This window comes from Fusarium graminearum, chromosome 1 (assembly GCF_000240135.3).
Source record: "Fusarium graminearum PH-1 chromosome 1, whole genome shotgun sequence".
Taxonomy (NCBI): Eukaryota; Fungi; Ascomycota; class Sordariomycetes; order Hypocreales; family Nectriaceae; genus Fusarium; species Fusarium graminearum.
The window spans coordinates 9,319,497-9,344,334 of record NC_026474.1 but is presented as its reverse complement, the minus strand read 5'-3'; the positions used below and the strand labels follow the sequence as shown (position 1 = coordinate 9,344,334).

Here is a 24,838-nt window from a genome sequence, read left to right as displayed (position 1 = left end):
TAAACGGAAGGTTTGAGGGCATGGGGGATGTGCATCTCACAAGCCATCGGGATCAAGTCCTATACGAGGCCGTCTACAGGTTACACCAGTGGCCTCAAGATACCCGGTTGGTTGCAGGGCTCGAGGTCGGTGTCACTGGAGATGGCGTGACGATCTTCCACAAGGATTCACGCAGTCGATCAAGACCATACACTCAGTGTGTCTCCGTGTGCAGAGCAACGTGACAGCAACTCAACTCGTTGCATGCTAGTTGGGTTTATGGTCATATAGTACTGTTAGCCAGGGACCATAATCAGGCACTCGGCCTATATTTGAGGGGTTTGATAGTTGTTGTTTGTAGGCCCAATCAAGATGGAATTATGGCTTGTCCTGGTTAGCTTGTTGCAAACATCGGGAGTACATATGTAACTACCTCGGTTCATAGTGCCCCTGAGACGCAAGCGAGTTGAGTCGAAAGTATCGTTCATTTAGTACCTACGGTCAGAGTTGGTTGCGTTTAGTATTCTTGGCGAAATAGTCCAACTTCAGCTTTCAAGCCGAGGAAACGACTAAAATCAAGGAAACCCCGAGACAAACAGTTGGTTGTCGTTCTAGACTTGGAACTCCAAGGATATACCATGTGTTTTGTTGTGTTTTGCATATTGATAGGGTCCTCACTGGGGGATCCACTGATGTAGTTTGCATAATGACCTAGGACCTGATATCCGGATGCGCAGTTCGCCTCGTCTTCATAAAGTGTTTGCTTGCGGTGGAACAAATCGAACCGGGACAAGCTCGTAGTGGTTAGGAGGATATATGGGGCGTAACCAAGTGTATGGAGCCGAAAGTTTGCCCTGAAGATACGAGAACGGGGAGGTTGGAAGTACTCGAACGTAGCTGTCCAATTTTAGAATGATTTCGGATAACTTGTTTGGTATTTCACTGATGTTAACAAGTGCGAAAGAGAAAGCCCATTCTTGATGTGATTTTCAGGCACATGGAGCTAAATTACCTAGGCTGGTGGTGTTGAAAGGTACGGATAACCTAAGAACACCACGTTTAGAACTGACGATCATTTGTGATATAGTTTCGACTCCACCTGTACCTTTAAAAGCTCACATTATGAATCCAATCTGTTATCAGGAATGCAATGTTCTACGGGTGAGGACTGTCGGCTCAATATCACTGAGACTTTCAGCCCTACAGCCCACTCGACAGTGTAAGTGGAGTGGAGAGTTGATCAGCTCGAGTACGTAACTATTCATTGAAAATCTCTTAAAGGAACAGTTACCTATGAGAAGCGTTTAGCAGCAGCAGAGGATAAACTCGTCACATGAGTTTATGCGTGATTTTGTCGAATAATGAGGCTCACTCGAATGATTCTCAGGACACGGACGCCCCAGCCGCCAGCTTTGAGCCGTGGCGTTGAGCCGAAGATTAATTGGCGAACCAGGGTTTGGATTGATGATTGACGGAGTGGATCAGATCAAGCGAGTGACGAGGGAAGGATAGAGGCGAGAGGTTGGGGGAGATGGAGCACGATGCGATGATGGATTATTTTTTACCGGGGCCTGATTCGAATGGGAAACCAAAGATGAATCGTCTTACAGATAGATACCTTGCCAGACTTGTATCAGATTATCGTGGCAGCCCAACGGTCCGTTCGTCTGGTGTCTTGCCATTTGATACAGGAGTGCGTTTAAGAGGCTGGTGTGGTCAGTCGTGGCAGAGCAGCTCAGCAATTCTGGAGACCGCTAGTTGTGAATACCTGTTTTCGATAGGTAGTCACAGAGGATGCTTATTATTCGATAACAAACAAAATTTGATGGATGGTGAGAGTTGTCACATCGCATTGCATCACATCACACGCAGGCAGGCAGGCAGACAGGCCAGGATCTCGACGAACTGGTCGGGCCTCGCTTTTCTTTCGAGCCTGCAGTCTCTGTTTCCTGCATGTCCTCAGTCTTCTCTCGTGGCCAGAAGAGATCGTCTATTGGCAGAGAAACCACGGGCATAGCGTGTTGAGCTAGGTGTGATCCCGGCGGGCCGGCGCTATTGGGTAGGTCCCCCCCTTCGGCAGAGACAACTCATCACACCCAAGACACTAGCCTGAAAATCTCAAGGGCCCAGCCGCCAACCTAGAACAGGGCAGCTGTTCTTTTGTGTGAATAGGTAAATGAATGTGAAGGATATGGGATGTGTAGATGTGAGGGAAAGCAGACAGTATTGTTGAAGAAAAGATGTGAGGTTGATGAGGATATTATGGGCTTCTAGTGGTCCCACTACTACAGCTGTAGTTCCTCGTGTTAACCAAGTTGCGTACCAAGCATTCCATATTTCATGCATCGTCGAAAGCAATCAAACCTCAAATCACTTTACCTTTAATCTGTTTTAGTGGCTTCAGCAATTGAGTTTGCTCACTGTCCAAATTGCTAAAACGGCTAGCCTAGCTTACTCTGTACTTACTGTCATCAACCCGTTTTTTTCTTCTTTTCCCAGCCTCCAAATCCTATCCCAGCCACCTCTGTTGTCCTCAAGTTGTCCCTTGTATCCCCTCGAATACGGTGCACCTAAATTGATTGCCCTGTTCCCCTTTCCTAATCAGACCTAGATTTCGGTTTTCCTCTTTCTCTTTTCTCTCCTGGTTTCTAGGATCTTTACTGCTTCCCAACAAATCCAGCATCGAATATTGCCCATATTCCCTGTTCCTATCCGTACATAGAGGTAATACTTCCACTTCCACTTCCACTTTGGATCCCTGTTTGGCGTTGCTGCGGGCAACTTTGTTAGCCCCGTCTTTTTTCTAGCCCCCCCGCCAGAACCTGACCTCCTCCTCTCTCTACCTTACCGGATCCACATCCCCATGAGCCTTTGGAGACGCTCTTCACACCATTACCATTACCATTACCATCGACCACGCCGCACGTCGTCGCATCCCAAACCCTTCCTTCCCCCAAAACTCCCTCCTTCTCGAAATTACCTCGGAAGCCTAAAGGGATTTCTGTGGTGAGAGGTCACTATCGAGTCAGCCATAGTGACTTCACTAGGAGGCTCTGTATATCTGTCTGTGTCTGCCTGTCCTCTGGATACTTGGGATAGGATAGGATAGGATAGGATACACACTTGGTCCGTCACTCAGTCGGTCAACGCTTCCAACTTTATTTCCTTATTTTTAATCGGGTCGCTTGTGTGTAAGTCTCTCAACTCCATCCTTCTCCGCTTCATGAGTCGATACGACGCTGGTGGCGATTCATAGCCCCATGCCATTGGCCTACACCGTTATTTCTCAGCTCAGTTAAACCTTGGAATCGCGGACACTGACCTCTATACCCAGACACTCTTTGCTGCGTCTTTGATTCCCGCATGTCTTGCTTGATATCAATCCGTTAATCAACCAACCCCCTCCTCTCCCACCGGTGTTTCTCTGCATCCGATCCGGATCGCAGTCCTGGGAAGAAAGGGCCCCGAAACACCTCCACTTAAGAGCCTCACCAGATTTACGATGGGTGTATCTGACAGAAAATCTCTACCACTTCCCGCTCCCACCGAAACCGAGACTAATACCACGCCCACCGACCTCACATCAACGGCGGATGAGGTGAACCCCGGCGACGAAAAGTCATCATACTCCATCCCCGAAGACGGAACTCCCGTCACCATTGCTACCCGTGGACACAAGGCCAACAAATCTCAGACCTCATTGCTCATCGAATACTTCGAAGGAGGCAAGTCCACTGTCGGTTCATCAGGCGAACGCCGCCCCAGCGTCCGCGTCCGCCTCACACCTTCCAAGAGAGGTCGATCTGATCATCACATCCAAGTCACCGAGAGCGCCCGTAACACCTCTGTGACTCGACGGATACCCTTGGGCGATTCTGAGTTTGACGCTGACGACGGCCAAAGCATGGACTCTTACGCCTCCGCCACCGAAGAGTCTAACGTCTCGAGAAATCCAATTGACATTGAGATTGACCGCAGCAGCCATAGACGTCAACGACGACCAGCCAGCCCGCTGATCCCCTCGGAGACGTACAACGTCAACGCCTCAGATATCTCCGCCATCCCATCTGACAGTTTCCTTGACGGCACTGGCAACAACACTGACGCCAAGGCAGAAAGCCCAACAGAGACAAGGGATATGGCCACACCTGCTGGTGCTCATGCACTTGCAAGAGATGCAGCAGAGGAGGTCAGAATTCGCAAAAGCAGAACCAGAGATAGGTCAAAGGTTTCCACAACAAATTCGTCGAGGGACAAGTCCACATCGGATAGAAAACGTCGACCAAAGAGCAGGACCAGCAGCGTTTCTGAGAGGACAGAGGAGCCTATTAAAGCCCATCGTCGTCGCTCTAGCAGAAGCCAACAACTGGAATCCAATGTATCAGGCCTTGACTCGAATGTCTCAGCATCTCACCTGGCCCCTAGCCACCGCACACATGCAGCACATTCCTCACGATCGGATGTCTCCAAATCATCAATCAACAATCCAAAGCTACTCGAGACTGTCGAAGACGCTATTCGTCGACTAATATTGCCCGAACTCAATGCTCTCAAGCGGGAAACCAGCAAGAGAGAGGGTCGCCGGGACTCTTTTACCTCATCAGGCACATCGATTTCAAAAGACGAGTTGACACCCGACCGCCGGCGGTCGTCAGGTCAACGACACGAATCAAAGGATAGGCGCAACAGAGAGGCTCGTCATGTCCTCGAGGCCAACTCTGACTTGAGCCAAGATTCCGTTGAGGATGATTACCGCCAATATGAGAATGACTCTGTCGCTCCCAAGCGTGACATGGCCAAGGGTGCAGCGGCTGGTGCTGCCGCTGCCGGCTTCGCCTCATCTATTCTATCTGATAGCACAACACAAGGCGACCGAAAGCCAAGAGAGCGACGTCGTCGGAGAGCCGAATCCACTCATAGCCGTGCTATGAGCCGTGATCCTTATGCTGACCAACACGAGGACGATCACGTGGTCCCTCAACCACCAATGCCTCTCATGAGTGAGATCAACCCTTCGGAAATGACCAGGACTTCCATTCGATCTGCCGACACCGACATTGATAGACCCCAGTCAGCCAGTGAAGAAATCACTCCGGTTAAGAACGTTCCTGGTGGATATGTCTCTGGAAACTCAACTCCCACCCCTTCAGCGACGCCTTCAAATGTTGAGACCAGATTATCTACATCACACGCCAATGTATCCCAAGGTGACCTGAGAGCTCTTCCTCGTGGCCAGAAAGATTACGTGGAGGAATATGAACCGGACGAGTACGGCCAGAAGCATCCCCTCGAACGCCAGGGTCAGTATGAAGAAGAAGACGTTTCTGACAATGATTACCCCGAGGGCGGATACGACAACTCATATTTCGCTACCCAAGATGTTCCTCCACCTCTGAAATATGTTCCTTACCAGGCTGGCGCTCGAGGTCTCAGCCCTATTCCCAGCGTCTCTGGCTATACTGAGGGAGGTAGCGAGTATCATCCTCGCAATTCCAGGAGTATGCACTCCACAAGTCCCGCCTACTATGAGCAGTCTGGGGACCGCCGCGACAGTCGATCAACTCCCTCCCTCAACTCCCTACAACAGAGGGAACATGAACACATGTCTCCCCGCGAGTCTGGCATGGATTATCGCAACTCTACCTATACTGATGACAGCGAGCTGGGAAAGGTTGCGGCTGGACAGGCTGTGCGCGGCATCGCTGCCAACCCCAACGTTGTTCATCCTCCTATGGGCCCAGAATCAGCAGTTGCTTCCTTGATTGACGGATCTATGCTTGATCCTTCTATGTTGAGTGCTGCTTACAGCGATTACCCTACTCATCGAGACTCGGCACTGTCTTATGACGATCAGTCAAGGACCTACAGCAGCCGTGGTGCTAGCCCTGACAAGCAATACATGGATGGCAGCGAGTTAGAGCCCGAGAGACATGCCACACCCAGTGCCAGGTCTAACAAGTCTCAAGAATTCACTGAATATGATCTTGACGACCATGGCCGCAAGGTAGCTCGGGCAAGATCTCCCACCGCCTCCGAAGTGGCTATTGCGACTGGCGCTGTCGCAGCTCTTAAAGCCGCACAGGGCAAGAAGCAGTCGGCTACCGAGGAGCCCGAGGAATACCAAGGCGCTGGCGTCTTCCGAAACAAGTCCTTCAAGGAGCGCACCTTGGAAGGCCATGAACCTCGCAACACTCCCGCACACAGCATTGACCGTCTTTCTTATGATGATTCACCCAAGCTGGGCGCGAGTGGGCTGCCCGACTTTCACAACCCTATGCCTGAGTTTGGCTGCATTGATGATGATGCCCAAACCAACCCTTCAATCGTGCAAGACCGTCTGGATGGTGAGCACCACGATGATGTTTCAGAGGGCCGAGTTACACCTACGCCTCGAAATGTCGCAGCACAGCATGCTGAGAGTGCTGCCAGCCAAGACCAAGACGAGTGGCAGCGTACCTCTGACGATCGCAAGAGAGACACCCTCATCACCAACCCATACGAGGATACCAGTCCTGTTGCCAACCCAGCTCTGAACGACAATGTTATGGCAGCTCGCGGCTTCGGGGCTCCATACCATACCGGTAGCCCTGGCTACAACCCGAAGTATGACGAAGGTTACATGTCCAATGGCAACAACCGAACTCCCGACATGCAGCCCAACACCAAGGCTTTGCACATGTCTCTGCCCGGATCTCCTAATGCTGGTGGCCAGGATCCCTTCTACGCTCCAAAGGACGCCCGTCACATGAGCGGCATGTCTCAAGGTATGGGCTCGCCGTTCTTCGATGCGGCTACTGGTCAAGGAATCGACCGTATCGAGAACAAGGACATCGTGTCTTTGATGCAGCACCTCATGGTTCGTGATGCTCAGCGCTCTGCCCGAGACACCGAGATTGTGGCATTGCTTATGAACTCGGCCATTGAGATGCGCTCCTCCATGAACGAACTTAAGAACCTCGTCCAGGACACCAGTGATGATGTCATCTTTGCCGGCACTGAGAACACTGAGAAGCTCCAGAAGGCCATCAACGGCCCCCGCCCCTACCCTGGTGCCCGATCAGTACAGAGCATTTCTCAGATCGACACTTTCAACGAGGCTGCCGCCAAGAAGAACCTGTTCAAGCGAGCATTCCAAGGTCTCAGCAACAAGGGCACCAGCGACTTCAAGCGTATTGAGGAGATTCTCATGCAAATTCTCGGCGAGGTTGATGATCTCAAGGTGCAGGGCACCGTCCAAGCTCCTTCCACCAGCGGTGGACGTGGTCCCTCTTTTGATAACCTGCAACCTGAGGGCCACTTCGAGCAAGACCGAGGCTATGAGCCTGAAGGCAACTCAACAATCACCCCCAGCCAATCGGGACATTTCTCTCTTTCTAACTCAAGATCCCGTCTGGCCAGCGAGCGCAAGTTCTCTGACAACCGCATCAGCACTGTGGCTGAACATGAGGATGAATACGAGCACGACCACCCTAGCCCATCCGCTGAGCGCAGCAACCCCAACATGCTGACGCCAGAGCGAACGGGCTTCCAGCGCGGCAGCTCGGTTCCCCTTGATACTCCTCCCCAACCCGCCGGTATCCCCCAGCCAATGAGCAACGAAAACACGCCTCGCAACACAGCAGAGAAGAAGAAGAAGCACAAATCTGGTCTTTCTGGGTGGTTCCCCAAGATCTCCAGATGGTCTGGAACGACAGCTTCCAGCAAGGGCAAGGAGGAAGTCAAGTACGACGACTACCCCCCCTCGCGTTCTGCTTCTAGCTTGGGATCCTACAACGATGGTGATTACAGCCATGGTCCCTACGACGACCAGCTTCCCGCTGGATTTCAACAGCAGGAGCTTCCGACAGCACCCAGTGCTGCCCTGCCCGCCCCTGTCCGACGTGAAATCTCACGCACCCCGGGTGATGCTCCCAAGTACAAGGTTCACCGAAACTCATTGAACCTCCAACACCCCCAGCCCAGGCAGGGCCAGACAGAGCGTTTCCGCAATGCTTTGGAATTCTCCGCTCAAGAGTACAATGTCCCGATGACACCCAGATCCGCGGACTGGGGTGGTTCGGTGTCTAGCTTCAACCAGATGAGCCAAAACACCAACCGATACAGTCAGGCATCGTCGACGGGTGCTCCTCAGGACCCAGCTTACTGGACAACATCCCCAACTGGCCCTCCTCGACCTCCTAAGGAGCCCATTGAGCCTTCTAGCAGCCCTTCGGCTATGTCTCCTCAACAAAGAGGTAGCCGTATCTCGAAGCTGGCAAAGGGCAGCCCCGCACCACACCCGAGTGATGAGAGTGGGTATGCCACAATGAGTGGTACCCATTTCAGCAACTACACAAGCAGTCCCAAGCCTGAGAACCGCAACTTGAACGCTGCTTTGGGTGTCCCTACCCGCCGACCCAGTGGTCCTCGGGCCATGACTCCCAAGAGCCCCGAGGATGAATCTCGCCGACGCAAGCGAGGTAAGTTGGAATATGAACTATGCAACAAGACAATTGGCTAACTCGAGAAGCAGAAACGTTTGGCAGTGTTACCTCCCACAACACGGATGATACGGAGACCTTTTAGAAAGGGGCTCACCGTAGCATCCGCCCGTTGCCGGGATATTGATCTCTTGTCTAAGAATGACACGGCGCTTTTGTTTTTCTGGCATAATCTTGCATCCTACCATGTGTAAACTTTCAACGTGTGTCATCTGTATGAAATTTTTATGGACATGAAACAGCCTTCAACTGAATGACTTTTCAATCGGAAGAAGACGAAGAAGCGGCTATAGAGTGAAGGGAGGGGTGGCTTGCCAGAACAGCAGCCAGGCAATCCGTTAAAGGATTTAATGACAAGCCAAGGGGAGAAGGCTAGGATCTCGAGTTTTTGGAAAACATCAAAAAAAGCAAAGGGAGGAAAAAGATACACATTTGCATCAGAGGCTATTGCTTCAATTCTTGACGACGACACGACATGGCTTTCCAATTGCAGAGCGATACGTCAAATGGTTTGATTTGCGGGCAACATTGTTTTTCTGTTTGGACTGGATATTATGAGCGGAAAGGGGAAGGGCAGGCAGGCACACGGTAACTAGTAGCAAGCACAAGTCGTTATGAATGTGCGTGGACATATTTGAAGTTAGATAGGTTTAGTTGTTAGTTTTGCGAGATAGATACCACCCACCATATGAGAATCAACTGATATGAGTCCGAACTGGATATCAGCTCTAGACATTTTGAGGTTTTATTATATTTCAAGTGGAGTCAGTAACTAACTGTAAGCAAATGCCGATGTAGAGTCTTTAGCTGGAGTTACAACGTATAAGATCGGCCTCTGGTGATGGTGGATGGATACTGCTGAGACAGGTTTTCGCCGGGGAAGCTAGAAGACTCCGGACGCTGTAATGCACAAGATCTTTTAGAGGAGGTTAGAGCCTCCAGGCCTGGGGTCCCTGCCTCCGACGACCGGTGTCAAGACCCATTCATTGCATTGTGATTTATTTAGTGAGGGACCTTCCCCGGACCCGGCGAATAACGAGCAGTCGATATCCAAAATATTGTAATCGTCAGCACTCAACCTCTGGATCGACAAGTTTTCGAGATTTCATGTCATCTCAGGTGTTCTTTTTGCCAGACATTCTGCATCCTGTTAATACACTGAGGAATTGTCGACTCCAAGGTTGTAACGGGACATTTCTCTTATCACCATCACGATTATCCACTGCTACTGCAAAAGTAAGTGGTGACGAATAGACTCAAAAAGAGTCGTTCACATACACAATGGCTGCAGACGTGCAAACAAAAGCCAGCATGAAGGAGACAGCGTCCCTGAAATTACAAGAGGGGAAGACGAAAAAGAAGACGAATGATTACAAAGGGTTTATTGCGGGAGTCTTCAGCGGCATAGCTAAGCTATCTGGTAAGCAAACATCCTATCTACTCTCATCGTGAGACAGGTCTGAACATCAACCAGACTGATCTTTTACAATAGTCGGCCATCCTTTCGACACTATCAAAGTTCGCCTACAAACAACGGACCCAAGTCGATTTAAAGGACCTCTTCAATGTGTTACGCAGACTGTCCGCAATGAGGGCTTTCGCGGGCTCTACAAGGGTGCAACGCCGCCTTTGGTCGGATGGATGTTTATGGACTCGGTCATGTTGGGCTCGTTGACTGTTTATCGTCGACTTCTTTCAGAGCATGTATTTAATGTCCAGCCCTTGGGCACAGACGTTACTTTACCTTTGCCAGGTACGGCATCAAAAGTGTACACAGCACTCCCGAGTTTTGGCCATGGCATTGCAGGCATATTGGCTGGTGCGACAGTGAGCTTCATCGCTGCGCCGGTTGAGCATATCAAAGCTCGACTGCAGATTCAGTACGCGGCACAAAAGTCAGACAGACTATACGCTGGTCCGATTGACTGTTTACGAAAGATCTACCGACACCATGGGCTTCCGGGTGTCTACCACGGTCTGTCAGCGACGCTTCTCTTCAGAGCGTTTTTCTTCTTCTGGTGGGGCAGCTACGATATCATATCACGACAACTTCGCGAGAGAACGAGTCTCGGAACGCCGGCGGTGAATTTCTGGGCAGGCGGTCTCAGTGCCCAGATTTTCTGGTTGACGAGTTATCCGAGCGACGTGGTGAAGCAGCGCATCATGACTGATCCCCTGGGCGGAGGACTCAACGATGGAGTTCAGAGATTTCCTCGATGGAAAGATGCAGCTGTTGCTGTGTACAAGGAGCGCGGTTGGAAGGGTTACTGGAGGGGTTTCGTGCCGTGTTTCTTGAGGGCGTTCCCGGCGAATGCAATGGCGTTGGTTGCTTTTGAGGGCGTTATGAGATCATTGCCATGAGGCTGAATAAGAATGAGAATGAATGTCAAATTATATCTAATGTGAAAAGCATGTTCGGACATGATGAGAGTTGTGCTTCATGAATTTAAGTTCACCAATGTCGCATACTTCAACACCTGTGGCATCAATGACCATCGTCAGCAGAGCATAATGACTTATATCTCCGTTTTTGACAACAAGCATATGATCCGAGGAAAGATCATGATAGCCATGAACAGCAATATACCGAATATCCTAGCGGATGTGTTGGCGAGTTATCCTTCTTAGTGAAAAAAAGTGATGCTCCTAACCATCCTAGCGGATATCCAATATTAACACATGATTTACGACTACATTGCACAGCAGTCACAGAAATTTGTAGGAAACAGTAATATGAACACCACAAAGAGTGCCACACAAATGGCTGGGTCTATTGGCCAAGTCCTTAACTTTTGTAGATCCCGTGTCCCAATTCACCAATCCATTCCTGCGCCGTTGCAATGCATTGCAATTTGTTTCGTTTACTCGTCGTCCTCGTCAGCCTCGTCGTTGACGACGTTGAAGAACTTGAGCTCGTAGACACCGCGAGAGGTGGAAACGACGCGGAGCCAGTCACGCAGCTGCTGCTTCTTGAGGAACTTCTTGGTCCTGGAAACATGGAGTCAGTACTTTATGCTCGTGCAAACACACTCCCCAGCTTCGACGAGCGAAGCGGGGAACCAAAGACAAAACGTACAGGTACTTGAGGTAACGACCAGAGAGCTCGTTGTGGGCAATGATCTCGATCTTGCCCTCACCCTGCTGCTTGACAACAACGTTGTCACCGAGGTTGTTGGTGCGGCCCTCAACCTTGATGCGGTCCTGGAGGAACTTCTCGAAGGCAGCGACGTCGAAGATCTTGTCGCTGGCAGGCTGAGAAGCATCAATGATGTACTGCAAGGTGTTAGTTAGTGATCGTGGTGGTGGTTCGGTTTCGAAAGGGATCGCATCGAGTAAATCGTTTCGTTCGTTTTATCGTCGATGCAATTCGATTCGATTGCGATTCTTTCATTTCGGATAGCGTACCTTCTTGGTCTGCTTCTGGGCCTTGCCCGACTTCTTCTGTTGAAAAATGACTTTAGCCTACTGCATTTTGGACTCGGCAACCTCTTCTACTGAGGAGGCGCCTAACAGCAAAGCGGTGTCATGTACGTACTGCCTGAGGAGCCATTGCAAATGGATTGGGATTTGTGAGTGTCGAGAGAGGGACTTGTGGTGTTTCTGGTCGCAAAGAAGTCTAATCCTGCGCTTGAGAGAAAAGAGAAGAAACGAAAACTGGTGGATTCCTCCGAAGCAATATTGTGGGCAAAAAATTAGGGCTCTGCGGATATTGCGGGGCAATCCGGGTCATGTGACCTTCTTCGGAATTGATCATTAATGAGTAACGATAGCAATTGATTGTAGCTGATTATGAGTACCTGAACGATGGGAATGGGTTATTCGTATTAATGCCAATTCTGTTTGAAACAGTTATCTGCTGGCAGTGTGATATTTTGCATAGTGGATCAAAAGGTAGGTAGTCAGTCAAGGCTGCAGATAGAACTTGAATTCACCTGCAACATACGCTTGGTAAGTTGGTATTTTGATGAGAAACAATAAATGTCTATAAAATACTGCATATAAACATCCAGAAAATTAATTAATGGAAATGGCGATATTTCTATTGGAGTTTCAAGTACTCCGTGACAATATGCAACCCAGTTCCCACTAGCTTCCGAGTGAGACTTAGACATGGAATTACATCTCCTGGCTCATCAAGTTCTCATGTTCTGTCTGTCATTATATCAACATAAATGAGAAAGCTCTTAGCTAGAATATTGATCCTTGATCTTTGATAATTCTTCTCATTACTGGCAGGACTCCGTTTCTGGATGTAGGTGCTGAGTTCCACTTTCACGATACATCTACATCTCAGCCAACAAGACCTTGATTGGCTGTTGAACTCATATATATATCACATCCTTCATGCTCTCACTCACACAGCTCAGAACAGCATGTCCGAGGATGAAAATAAGAACTTGATTCACATCAGTTCCATTGATTCTCAATATACCCTACAATCACCGAGTCCTGCGATGCTTGTCTCCGCGATCGGGTTTCATCCACGAACACATTATGATTGACCGTGACATAGTTTCTCCACTGACGCCTTACGATTGATCGTGATATGATTCCTCGACCAGAGCGAAACAAAACTCTGATTATGTCTCAATTTTCTGTCTTGTTTAGAGACTGCAGAATAAAAACGCAGCATATATGCCTGCCACTGCCAACGCAGCTGGCAGTGTCAACTTACTCTTTGGCCAATTTTCATCCATTCCCATCCCAACAACAACAATAAAAAATAAACTTCAGACAATACCTCTCTTACAACTAAAAACACTCAACAGACGGCAGGATGTCTCTCTCACGCGCCGAGTTCGAGGCCCTTGCGGCCACTGATGTCCGAGATTCCATCCCTCTTGAGCCTCTCGCAGCAGCTCTTAGCAGCAAGCCCTTTATTCCTACACGCTCGCTCCTCAACATTCGTGACCTTGGCGCTGTTCCCGGTAGCGTTATACGCCCTGGTCGCATTTTTCGCTCGGGTATGCTCGATTCTGCAGCCAGTGACCCTGAAGCTATCTCTTGGCTGGCGTCCAATATCAAAACCGTCTTTGATCTACGCAGCAAGGAGGAACGCGCTGCGTACCCCAGCCCCAAAGTTCCTGGCGTCAAATTCGTATTCTGCGAGCGTATTGCTGCTTATCCTCAACCTGTTCCGGCTGATTTTACTGTGGATGATGGCAGTGCCGCTTGGAGGGAGCAGCTGATGGCTGTCGCAGCAGCGTACAAGCCCACCATCCGAGCAATCCTCCAGCACGTCAGAGACAAACCGGATGAGCCATTCCTGTTTCACTGCACTGGTAAGTCAAGCATCAAGCTATTCTGTTTTGGGATTTATGCTAAGCATTCCTTTCATCGACAGCCGGCCGTGACCGCACAGGCGTCGTGGCAGGTCTCCTCCAAACCCTTGCTGGTACAAACCAACCCGACGTCATTCTGGATTACATGCTGTCGCGTATCGGGACCGAGCCAGCACGCGAGCGACTGACCCAGTTCGTCAAGGCAACCGTTGGCGTGGAGGACACTGGGGTTCCTGGATTTTGGAATATGATTAGTCTGCGTCCGACCTTTTGGAAGGCTCTCGTCAAGGGTGTTGATGCTGAATACGGAGGATGGGATGGCTACGTAAAGGGTCTTGGGTTCTCGACCAGGGACTTGGAGACTATCCAGAAGAATCTGAGAGGGTAGATTTGTTGGGTGTTTGGTCCAGACAGAAGGCTTTGGAGATAGCAGTTGGCCATTTTCTCTTGTGTGAAATCACGATTTGTAGGCCGCACCTTGACAACATTGGGGTATTGCTTTAATAATTCCTTGAATAGTACCTACCTAACAAACAAATCTCATTGACTTTGAACTGTCCTCTCTATCGAGTCTACGAGCATCTTATCTTTTGACCTTGTCACTGTTCGTCCCATCTCGATCTCGCCCTTGGCCCTTAGCCATTTCATCTGCTCATCTTTAACTCTTTTAATAGTTGAACAATTCAACCTGATGTCTCAAACTATTAACGGTAATATCTCCAGCCCTATGACATCACCCCCACGATCCCCTGTTTTTAGAACCCAGACCCTCCAAGGACCCTGCGTCTTTACAAGGATCCCTCACCCACTTCGCCAATCAGGCTTCTCCCCAAACCACCTAGTGACGTGCTATTGCACCTCCGAAACGTCAGGTCCGCCACTGCAAGACTCTCCCAAAGAGTCCATCTCATGTCGATTTTCCAAGTTTTTGTTGCTTTCAATTTATTTCAGGGTCTCTTGACCTGCAGTAAGCTACGATGATGCTTATTTTTTCAAGGGTCCAAGGCCAACACGGGTTGGGTTCCATTGATCGGATCTGCAGTATTCTCAAACTGCTGATCAAGTTTCCTTGCTCTTATTTCATCAACAATCGTAATAGGTGATGCAATAATATCCTTGGCTGAGATTATGGTGGTGATGATGAGGGTGATTTCGTACAAGTCCAAATTTGTATATAATGTCCCGCTGAGACCAGTCTTGGACCCAATATCAGAATCATCATCCAAACACACAAACAAAACATCCTTGCAGATAAACACAACTTCTTCTTCACTCCTAACAACAAGCCCCTACAACCACTAAAACCTACACCAATTAAATCATCCAACATGCCTCTTACACGGACTCACCGACACACTGCCCCTCGTCGCTCCATCTTCAGCACTCGCCGACGTGCCCCAGCCCGTTCCAACCGTCACACCGTCACCACCACCACAACCACCACTACTAAGCCTCGTCGAGGAATGTTCGGCGGCGGTTCCACTGCGCGACGCACACATGGCGCTGCCCCTGTTCACCACCACCAGCGCCGACCTTCTATGAAGGACAAGGTCAGCGGTGCTCTCCTCAAGCTCAAGGGCAGCTTGACTCGCCGTCCTGGCGTCAAGGTATAACACCCACTCATAGTCTCCTTTGTCATAGTTATTAACCACATCACAGGCTGCTGGCACTAGACGCATGCATGGCACTGATGGCCGTGGTGCTCGCCACCACCGCTACTAAGCATATTTCACAGCATGAAGCGTAGCGAACATGCAGGATGATCTTGACTTGGATCACTTACACACCTGTACGATTATGATAGCGTTGATACCCTCTAATGAGAGTTGAGAGAAGAATTGTATAATTTACTATACCCACCACAAATAACTTGCCCTGTGCCATGTGCCTTGTCCGTCGCCTGCGGCTTGTCTAGTACGACCTCGTGATCATGCTTGACCACTGAATCATCGATCCTATATTTGCTTGTCTCAATTCAGTTCAAAAAAAAGAAGAAAACAAAACGATTTTCCTTGCCATATACTACTGATTTCCAGTCTGTGTGCCTACTGAAAGTCATATCCTCCGTTCCGTATAAGAGAAAGTTGCCAATCTGGGTGGCTAAACCACCCTTTGATAGTCCCAAGACCTCGCTTGTTAATGCAGCTCATCTACATCATGGGGAGAAGATCCTGCTGGGCGGTAAGGTGGAGCCAAGCGCACATCTCTGTACGGTTTGAGTTTGCTTTGTGACGAGTACCTGGTTATCGACGCTGAAGATCGTCGCCGGTGATGCTCTCCATCAAATGCTGGGTTTGCTAGCTCGTCGATGCTAGCGATAGCTAGGCGGGTCAATGAAGGGCTCTCATCGGTGTAACCTGCATCTAATTCCTCTGGACTGCGACCACCAGATCCAGAAGCTTGTTCATGAGCGTACTGTCGTAATTCCCTTTCCAAGTCTTCCAGAGCCTCCTTACTAGGCGATGGGTGCTTCTTGGTACTCTTAATACCGAAAGAAGTAAAACCTTTAGTCGATTGCTCCCAAGCCCGCCGAGATTGACTGACCGAGTCGACTGGGCCCGAGATTGGATTGCCGACGTTTGGTCCAGGATGATTGTCTGGGACTGGTGTCTCGTTGTCAAACTTAGATGGCAGGTGGCTCAATTTGGTACTAAGTCGCCTCCGGGAAGGACTCATGCTATCGGTCGTAGAGTTGCACTCCTCGCTCGAGGCAGAAACCCGTTCAAGTATTATCCGAGGCGTCGAAGAACCAACCGGTGTACTATTCAAGAACCTATCTTCAATGTTGTTGTCGAATTCCTTCTCAGACTCGAACGGGCTACGTGACAGGATGAGCTGTCCTCTCTCCTCCCTTTCTGGAACAGCCATCAATCTGTTCTCAAAGATTGTTGCGGTGTGCCATTTATCACGCTCAGAGAACGGGTCTTCGAAAAGTTTTCCGCTCCTAAGAGATTTTCCATCATCAGCCAGTGGTTTTCGATTTACCCGACCTCCTACAATTCGCTGCACTTTCCGCTTGTTGAGGTTATCCCCTTCATTCAGGCGTATTTCAATGTTACTAATGGGAGACATGTTATCTGGAGGGGCAGGTGAGGGATCGGCCCCATGCGTGTCGAGCTTTATGCATTGTCCATCATCGAAGATCGGTTTGTACTGAGATCCCTTCTCTTGAGATGGCACCTTCGGGTGGAATCTATCCCAGGCATTTGAGACTTTGGTAAGCACCTTTAATGGTACCATACGGGTAAGTCTTGAGCTTGAAGAGTTGGTCCGCTGTGGTGTTGGCTTAAGAGCATCAGTTGCGGCCAGCATGGCAGCAAGTTTTCCGTTGATAGCTTCGCCGTTAGCACATCCCTCCCCAACGGGAGGCGTACTCGGCCCTTCTGTACCACGGTTCCTGACGTTTCCATCGACAACAGCAAGCACCACAGGTGTCGAGACCTTATAGCTATTTGTGGGATGGAACTTTAATGGATCGAGAGATAGTTGTCGTTTCAGCTTTGTACTTGTACGCCTCTGGGATCGTTCCTTGCGTATTCGAGTAGTGGCAGCCCGTCTTGGAACCTTTCCAGGGCTCTTTGGTGAGATTTTATCCACTCGAGACCTCTGAGGGTACTTTCCAGATGGGTTGGGCAGTGTTTCGAGGGGCGAAGGGAGATTTAGAGGCGAAATTGCTGGCTCGTTTGCCGGAGCATGCGACATCTCCGGCGTATTGGCCCGGCGCTTCTTGAGAGAAGAATCTTCGTCGCCGTTCTCTAAACACTCAGAGGTGGAATCGTCTAGCAACCAACTTGCCATTGCCTCTGCAGTTTGCGGTTTCGCCATCGCTCTCTTTCGTGAAGTGCGCTTTGGATTATCATCAAAACGTGGATTTGGCCCTATGTAGTAGTTAGAGACACAGGTGGCTGTCATGGAACGGGTTTGAAATAAACATACTCAGTTGCCTGGACCGTGATGTGTTGGCTGCGTCCTTCTCCGGTCGTGATCCTAGCGTCGTTAAGATGTTCCTGTTTCTCATTTTTCCGTATGTGATAGTCCTAGACATCCTCTTCGTCTTGGATGATAATAAATAGAGATATTCCAGATGAGGTGAACGTGTGGTTGGAAACAGCGGTGGTTTCTAAATGAGTGACTTTGCTCAATCCAGTACACCTCATCAGGGTGACGCAAAATTGAAGAACTAATCCGTGGACGGCCGAGAGCGAAGGCGCTCAGAACGGGTACCTGGTGACAAACTGGTGTTTATATTCAGTACCTATTTTGTCACCAGTGCTCTTCCATTTCTCAGCCAAAAAGAACCCTTCAGATCCAAATGTGAGAAGGGGTGGTATCAGAAGATAGGTATTTTAGTATGTTGTTGAAGGTGAATGTTCGTTATGAGTACGGTGAGAAGGCAGGTACTCAATAAAAAGTTCCTAATGCCTCGCATGTGCTAGACTTGGTGTTGAATTAGTTTAGCGGACAGGAAGGTACAATAGACAGTGATGTAGGTTTGAGGAAGGCACTTCCAATGTAGTTGAGATGCGATATCGGACAAACGAAATCTCGATGGGCAGTGCCTGCCACTGGCAGCAACAATAACATTAGAAAATCGCAGCGGATAAGCAACAGCATACACTTAATAAATGCAGTGAATCGGAAATCGAGATCAAGTGATAGGCACCGTCAGCTAAGATAAAACTAGGAGAGAAACCGTGGTTAATAGCAAACTTGTCAATCTCACAAGTAACTACACGCAGCACAAACACACGATTGCCGTCCTACCTTCAGAGTTATAACACCAAATACGCCACTTCGCTCTTTTGTAACTTCCATCCCAATATGAAATTCGCCCCAAAGGTTTCACTGCAGATTATGTTCCAGATGCGATTCGTTACAGCAGTCGTTCAAATACCATGTTTCCCCTGACTTATATCGAAGTGACTTGGCGGCAATAAAACGGTTAGAAGCAGTTAATCTTATTCATACACATAGCTGCCTATCAGATAACCCATATACTGGCTCTTTGCAACTCTGATCCATGTCCTCATCATACCTAGGTATGTAGGCACTACCTAAATAGATACTGCCCTCAGGGTATCAGAAAAATTGGCCGCTGAAAGCATAAGAGACGAAATTAGTAGATCAGCTTATGCTACTTATACTATGCTCTTTAGGCTATTTATTTTTGTAACCTAATACTTAGGAGGTCAACTTTTCTGCTACCTACCTAGCTGAATGAAGCAAGCAGTCGAAGAGCAAGAGGAAACGTTATCAGACACCAGTCTCTATACCTACCACTCATTGTATTCTACACTCAGTTATATCAAAAGTAAAACTATTTAATATGTCATTGTCCCAATATTTATGTCGCCTTTGACTCTAGCCTCTGAGTGCGATCCTACCCTAGGGTCTATGAGGTACTTGGAGTACAAGAAACATGCACCCAACCTCTCGAGCATCAATTCTACACAAGTGCAAACTTCAGGATGTGGAAATTGTAGCTTGAGACAATCCACATCTCGATACTTGTGCTACTCGACAAGCTTGCCTCAAAGATACGACCCGAGACCCGCGATGCGAGCTCTTAGACAACAAGCTCCTCACGACAAAACTTTTCGAGCATCGCCAAGTTGTAACAGCAGTCCGAGAAATTTTCTGGGAGTGTTTCATGCGAGCGGGAATTCATTTTTCTTGAGAAAGTCACAATTACCTCACAAAATGATCACAATTGCTTCATTGAAGTTATAGAGTCAAAGAGCACGTGGTAGCACAGCCACATAGCGTACGTGGCGCAACGACGGCCTTCATTGTGGCGCATTTTTCATCATGACCTAGGTAGGAAACATCCAAAATTTCCAATTCAACGAAACTACCCATTTCTTCTAGAACGACACAGGGACACAATCAAAGTGTGCAGTCCCATGACGAGAGACGCAATGCTTTGATTATGAATCTGGACGGTTTCCCGCACATTTACAATCACACAAACACACTACCCTAAGTCCGAAAGCTCCGATCAGTTACGAGTTATTATCGCCTCTGACCCGGCCCAAACCGATCACGAGATTTTCCACGACGTCCTGTTGGATCGCAACACGAGGCATTGAAACTTTGTGTGAACAAATCCAAACTATTTTCTTCTGGTTGAAGCCATGTTGAGACAACCAATTCGCAGCGTGCACGCGCCAGCACGAGCTTTTGGCCAGTCAGCTCGGCAGGCAGCCTGGAATGGCGCATGGTCAAGGCATTTCACATCGCAGTCAGGAAACCAAACTGGGCGTCAGGTTTGGAGATGGAAGACTGGGACACTTCCGTGGGAAGGCGTGATGGCTCGCCTAAAGAACACCCGCTTCACACCAGGAACCACAACACCGAGCATGCTCCAGGGCGTGTTGAGGCGTGGATTCCGATTCACAACGAAGCGCAAGACAAACAAAGGGCCGACCGTTGGCAAAACCGATGAAGCCAAGGGTCTCAGCGCGAGGCTTAGGAAACTCACAAAGGAGTACGGCTGGGTGACCGTTGGCGTTTACCTTGGGCTGTCTGTTCTGGACTTTCCGTTCTGCTTCCTATTTGTTAGGATGGTAGGACCTGAGAAGATCGGTAAGATGCCGCCGCGGCCTCACCCATATCCGTCGATGTGATTGTGCGGGTCTATTTTGCCAAACTGGTTGCTAACGTGTGCCGCTGGCGGGGTTAGGTGAGGTAGAGCATCGTGTGATGTCAACAGTCAAGCAGATGATCCCCGATTCTGTCCGGGAAGCCTGGCACACTTATTGGCAGTCTTTCCGGAAGGCTGAGGCCAAGGCACTGGGCGATGACGAAATTAGTGACAAAATGGAGATGGCCACCTGGGGGGTTGAGAAGGCTCAGGAGCGCAACCGCGTCGATGCTAGTAAGTACCAACCAAACGCTTTCCCCCTGGACAGAAGGAGAGAATGCCCCCGTTCACTCCTCCTCCTCCTATGGGGGTGAAGGAAGGACCGCTTGACCAGTTGGTGAGAAAGGCTAACGACTCAATCTTCTACGACAGGCTTGGCAACTCAGCTGGCGTTGGCGTACGCCATTCACAAGAGCTTCATCTTTATTCGAGTGCCATTAACGGCTGCCGTAACGCCCAAGGCTGTCAAGGTGCTCCGATCTTGGGGCTGGAATATTGGAAAGAAGAAGGCGTAGACGTTGTGAGATGGGATCATGCCGCTTCCAGACTGAGATTCAACCAAGCCTCATAAGACAGAATCGATCCATTTATGAAACGTCTCGATTCTAGTCAGAGCCACTCAGCCATGTTTTTTGTATAATTAGAATCACACACAGCAGATGATGCCGGAGTTGGGCTTAACGATAGACTTGATTGTATAGTACTGTACTCATATTCTCTACTGACGTGCTGGGCATGTAGTCATGGTTGACTGTGGCTGGATTGTTGTATTTGAAATCTTGGATTCGGGTAGATCGAGCGAGTCCAGGTGCACCGAGCCTGCGATCAGTTACCATTACTGGACGTGCATTCAGGTACTGGCTCGATATGGGATAAGCCATCAAACTCAAAAAACAATGGCGGCAAATGGGAGTGACGCAAGCCATGTGTACAATAGTGAATGGGCACGCGTGGTCAAGCAGCAGTTCAATAATATCATGGCGGAAGGCTTGGCAGGTTTGTCTTTTGTCTGAGCTCCACGTTCACGAAAACATGGCGCCCTTGACAACGTTGCAGCGTTGCAGCCATAGGTCTCTCGGCGTAGTATCCCCTCGACAGAGGTCATTGAGGCTTGTTTGAGTTCTCGTAGCGTATCTCTTGTTTGGGTTGGCGGCTGAGACTCCAGAACGACCTAGCCTCGAAACGCCAAGAAATTCCTGCAACAGGGGAAAAGAACGATGATTAACATAATAGTACATGCTAGTTGGAGAGTCTAGTTTAGTTAGTCAGTGAAGAAACCGGAGAAGACGGAGGAGAAGAAGGCTAGAACTTCTGTAAGAGGCGGTAATTACGGATTGACTTTGTCGTCTCACTCATGTTTGACCCATGGCATGTGCAATGTTCCAGCCGGCGTGTCATGCCATGGCTGGCCGTTGAATAAACGAACAAGCCTACCTACGAAGGAACAAAGAGCGAAGAGGCGAAACAAATGATTTCGGCGATCTAGAAAAGACTGGAAAGAGCCCCGTTCGAAGGAAGTGGAGCTGTTGATGGCGCCGAAGTAAAATGATCCTAGCTGAGGCCTAGTCTCGGGGGCTTTAGATTTCTTTGATCACTGTGCGGTCCAAGTCAGGCAAGGCAAGACAAGAAAGGACAAAACAAAACAAGTCAATGTCGGGCGTCAGTGTCAGTCATGACAAGTCCCCCAGGACAAGAGCCCCTTGCAGTAGTAGCAAAGCGGGCTTTAGTCGGCGGAAATAAGAGTTGGAGATGAATGGTTTGTTTCGAGTAACTGGATAATCAACTAGGGTTGTTCCTGTTCCACGACTCTTAGTTCGATCAGGTGGAGAAGAACTTGTCAGAGAGTTTCTTTTGATACCTCCATATTATGGCTTGATAGGCACAGCACAGCTGCCTGCGTAATTATGCTGTCGCCAATTCGCGACTCCGAGAGGAAGAGCAAATTCAAATCCTAATTCAGTTTACACGTATCAAAGACACAAGGGGTACGGATATTGCTCCGCACCGATTACGTATGGTTATGTAATGTGATATTTATGTTGGTTGGACGCGAGTCGTGATGTATTTCAGCGTTCATGATTCAAACTTTAATATTTACTTCTTCGATATCGTATTTATGTACTTGTGCGCGTGGTCTTGTGCCGTGGGATGCAGGCGGGTAGGATTTACATAACAAACCAAGAACGGCAATCAGCTCGCCAGCTAACAGCAGATCACAGTAAAGTCAAAACCGAGAACTTGCTTACGATAAGCAAGGGAAAAAGTAAATGCTAATATATTGACTTTCATGGATAGGTACGCGATAGTAGGCAGGTTTGTGTTCACCCGGACAAGGGATCCCTGAAATGATCGGCTCAACGGCCCAAAGTAAACCACTACAGTAACGGCTTAGCAAGCAAACATGAACAAGAGCAGGGAGAGCAATTGGTGCTTGAAGAATAGAGTTTGGTGATGAAGCAGCGGTGGGCACGCTTGGGATAATAGTGGACGGGGTCATGAAATTGCTATCTACCTACTACCTGACTGAAAAAAAGCTTTTGCACAAGACGCTATTAACCAGGCTCGATACAAATGTCTAGATGCTTTGTATACTTTCTTGACGTACGAAGTGTTCAGACAGGTAGACATCTACCAACATCATCATCCCTTGTAAGCGCTTCCCTTCTTCAGGGATCAGGCGGCGGCGGTTGACCATGTGGGAAAAAGTGGTCCTCTCCCCTTCTAGGTTGTGCTAAACTCAGGTTCCTGAGCCAATCCTAACCCAGCAGATTCAGGTACCTACTACTGTTCCAACATGAGTTATCGTGAGGCTTCAGAGTTGCACCAGCACATACCACTATTGGCATTATCCATAACGTGGACATGTCACAGATTCAATATTCGCCTAAGCTCCCGGTTCCAGACTTTCCCTCACCACCTCTTGAGCGCACAATGTTCAGCTTATACCACGCCACTGTCTGTATGTACAGCACAAAAGTATAGGAGTGGGGATACGACACAAGCAAGATTCAGGGTAGGGTAGGGTTGGCATTGACAATATCATGCATGGAACCTGATCCCCCACACATTCTCCGGGACAAAGATCTCTCAAGCGGAACCATGTGGTGGACCTAGCAACGAAGTACAAGGCAAACATCCACTTCCAGACAAAGCCCACCATAATGAGGCAGTATCGACAATGCGACTTGTAACAAAGCACCGGTGATGTGTCTACTATTGTGAGACCGGTGAGGACGTTTCGAAGCCAAGCAACATTAGCGGACTATTGCTTTGTCGATCAGCCTAGGTATTACAGGAGGCTGCTGCTGCCGCTGCAACATTAGGGAGACGTGCATGGAAATGAGCCTGGAAATAATACATAACACGTCGCTTGTCACTTTTACTGTCACACTCGTAGGTAGTTCAATGTCTTGGCGTTAGTACCGTATTGGGTGTCCTGCCGCGGCCATTTCATGCATGCGCATGTGCGTTTACGCTCAGGCTTCTTGTCAATATCGGAAGTGCGCATATGTTGTATGATCGTCCCAACCCCAACCCCAGGTTCAAAGGATGAGTGAATAGGGGAAACCTCAGCAAACTTATTTTTGGGTTAGACTTTGACAAAGATATGAATCACAACTGTACAAGTGTACAATCAAAGTCAAAGAGATGTAACCAATCAACAGGTCCCGACTTTTTTCATCATCACAAGTTGAACCAACAGACGGTAAATTACTCAGTCTCTGCTGCCCCGAAGCACCTCGGCTCAATGGGCATCGCGTCTAATATTCTATTACTGTCTGTGTGGGTATGACGATGTGAGGCTGACTCGATAGATGCACGGAGCAGACCATTAGTCAAATTGCGACCACAAAATACAGTTCAGGACGGTACCAAACTAATTACCCAGGCGATCCAGCGCCTAAGTCATATAGGTAGTCAGAAATGACCGCGTGACAGAGGGACAAAGTGGTAGACACCACCATGAATGGTAGAACAGTCGGTGAAGCAAAGCAAGTAATCTGTTTGTGCTAACAAACCACCTAATGAATAAGTTACGCGAGTTAACTTGCAGTCATGACATACCTGCCTACATACACCCAGTGCCGACGTACCCCGATGGGTACAAAACGATTAGACTTTTAGGCGAAGTTTGGGCAGCACTTTGTGCAACGAACCACATAGACAGGACAAGGTGTCGACTGCACGGGCTCAGGTGGTGAGACTCAGGCAGAACTCCATTCAGAGCTGATGGGCTGTAGGGATTGAGCAGATCAAGTTGGCCAACACGGCGGATCTAATGCCAGCGTGAGTGTCGGATGTATGTATGTTGGTTAGTAACTTCTAACCTACAGATAGGGAAAAAAAGAAGAAAAAAGAAAAGAAAAATGGAGCGTAGAGTTTATGTATGCTACACTTTCTGCAACCCACACGTTGGTCTCAACACTAATACCTGCTGTCTGTCGTGTTTGATG

General features: G+C 48.9%; 7 protein-coding genes across 7 annotated transcripts; 5 read left to right on the top strand and 2 right to left on the bottom strand.

Moving 5' to 3' along the window:
* Positions 1-3,481: 3,481 nt before the first annotated feature.
* FGSG_09976 (uncharacterized protein) lies at positions 3,482-8,544 on the top strand (the record flags this gene model as incomplete). The annotated part of the gene is made up of 2 exons (XM_011320585.1): positions 3,482-8,438; positions 8,492-8,544. 2 exons carry the CDS (start codon positions 3,482-3,484, stop codon positions 8,542-8,544), a joined length of 5,010 nt encoding a protein of 1,669 aa, XP_011318887.1.
* A 1,196-nt stretch (positions 8,545-9,740) lies between these two features.
* FGSG_09975 (uncharacterized protein) lies at positions 9,741-10,820 on the top strand (the record flags this gene model as incomplete). Its single annotated transcript, XM_011320584.1, has 2 exons — positions 9,741-9,879; positions 9,952-10,820. The coding sequence occupies 2 exons, from the start codon at positions 9,741-9,743 to the stop codon at positions 10,818-10,820; spliced, it is 1,008 nt and encodes a 335-aa protein (XP_011318886.1).
* Positions 10,821-11,121: 301 nt separating this feature from the next.
* Positions 11,122-12,104, bottom strand: FGSG_09974 (uncharacterized protein). Its single transcript, XM_011320583.1, has 4 exons — positions 11,995-12,104; positions 11,865-11,900; positions 11,536-11,732; positions 11,122-11,447 (listed from the first exon to the last, which is right to left on the bottom strand). Exons 1-4 carry the CDS (start codon positions 12,007-12,009, stop codon positions 11,321-11,323), a joined length of 375 nt encoding a protein of 124 aa, XP_011318885.1. The 5' UTR covers positions 12,010-12,104; the 3' UTR covers positions 11,122-11,320.
* A 1,132-nt stretch (positions 12,105-13,236) lies between these two features.
* Positions 13,237-14,129, top strand: FGSG_09973 (uncharacterized protein; the record flags this gene model as incomplete). The annotated part of the gene is made up of 2 exons (XM_011320582.1): positions 13,237-13,741; positions 13,804-14,129. 2 exons carry the CDS (start codon positions 13,237-13,239, stop codon positions 14,127-14,129), a joined length of 831 nt encoding a protein of 276 aa, XP_011318884.1.
* Positions 14,130-14,970: 841 nt separating this feature from the next.
* Positions 14,971-15,610, top strand: FGSG_09972 (uncharacterized protein). The gene is made up of 2 exons (XM_011320581.1): positions 14,971-15,348; positions 15,401-15,610. The coding sequence occupies exons 1-2, from the start codon at positions 15,070-15,072 to the stop codon at positions 15,461-15,463; spliced, it is 342 nt and encodes a 113-aa protein (XP_011318883.1). The 5' UTR covers positions 14,971-15,069; the 3' UTR covers positions 15,464-15,610.
* Positions 15,611-15,877: 267 nt separating this feature from the next.
* On the bottom strand, positions 15,878-17,786 carry FGSG_09971 (uncharacterized protein; the record flags this gene model as incomplete). The annotated part of the gene is made up of 2 exons (XM_011320580.1): positions 15,878-17,619; positions 17,678-17,786. The coding sequence occupies 2 exons, from the start codon at positions 17,784-17,786 to the stop codon at positions 15,878-15,880; spliced, it is 1,851 nt and encodes a 616-aa protein (XP_011318882.1).
* A 1,862-nt stretch (positions 17,787-19,648) lies between these two features.
* Positions 19,649-21,030, top strand: FGSG_09970 (uncharacterized protein). The gene is made up of 3 exons (XM_011320579.1): positions 19,649-20,326; positions 20,424-20,618; positions 20,757-21,030. Exons 1-3 carry the CDS (start codon positions 19,876-19,878, stop codon positions 20,897-20,899), a joined length of 789 nt encoding a protein of 262 aa, XP_011318881.1. The 5' UTR covers positions 19,649-19,875; the 3' UTR covers positions 20,900-21,030.
* Positions 21,031-24,838: the final 3,808 nt, after the last annotated feature.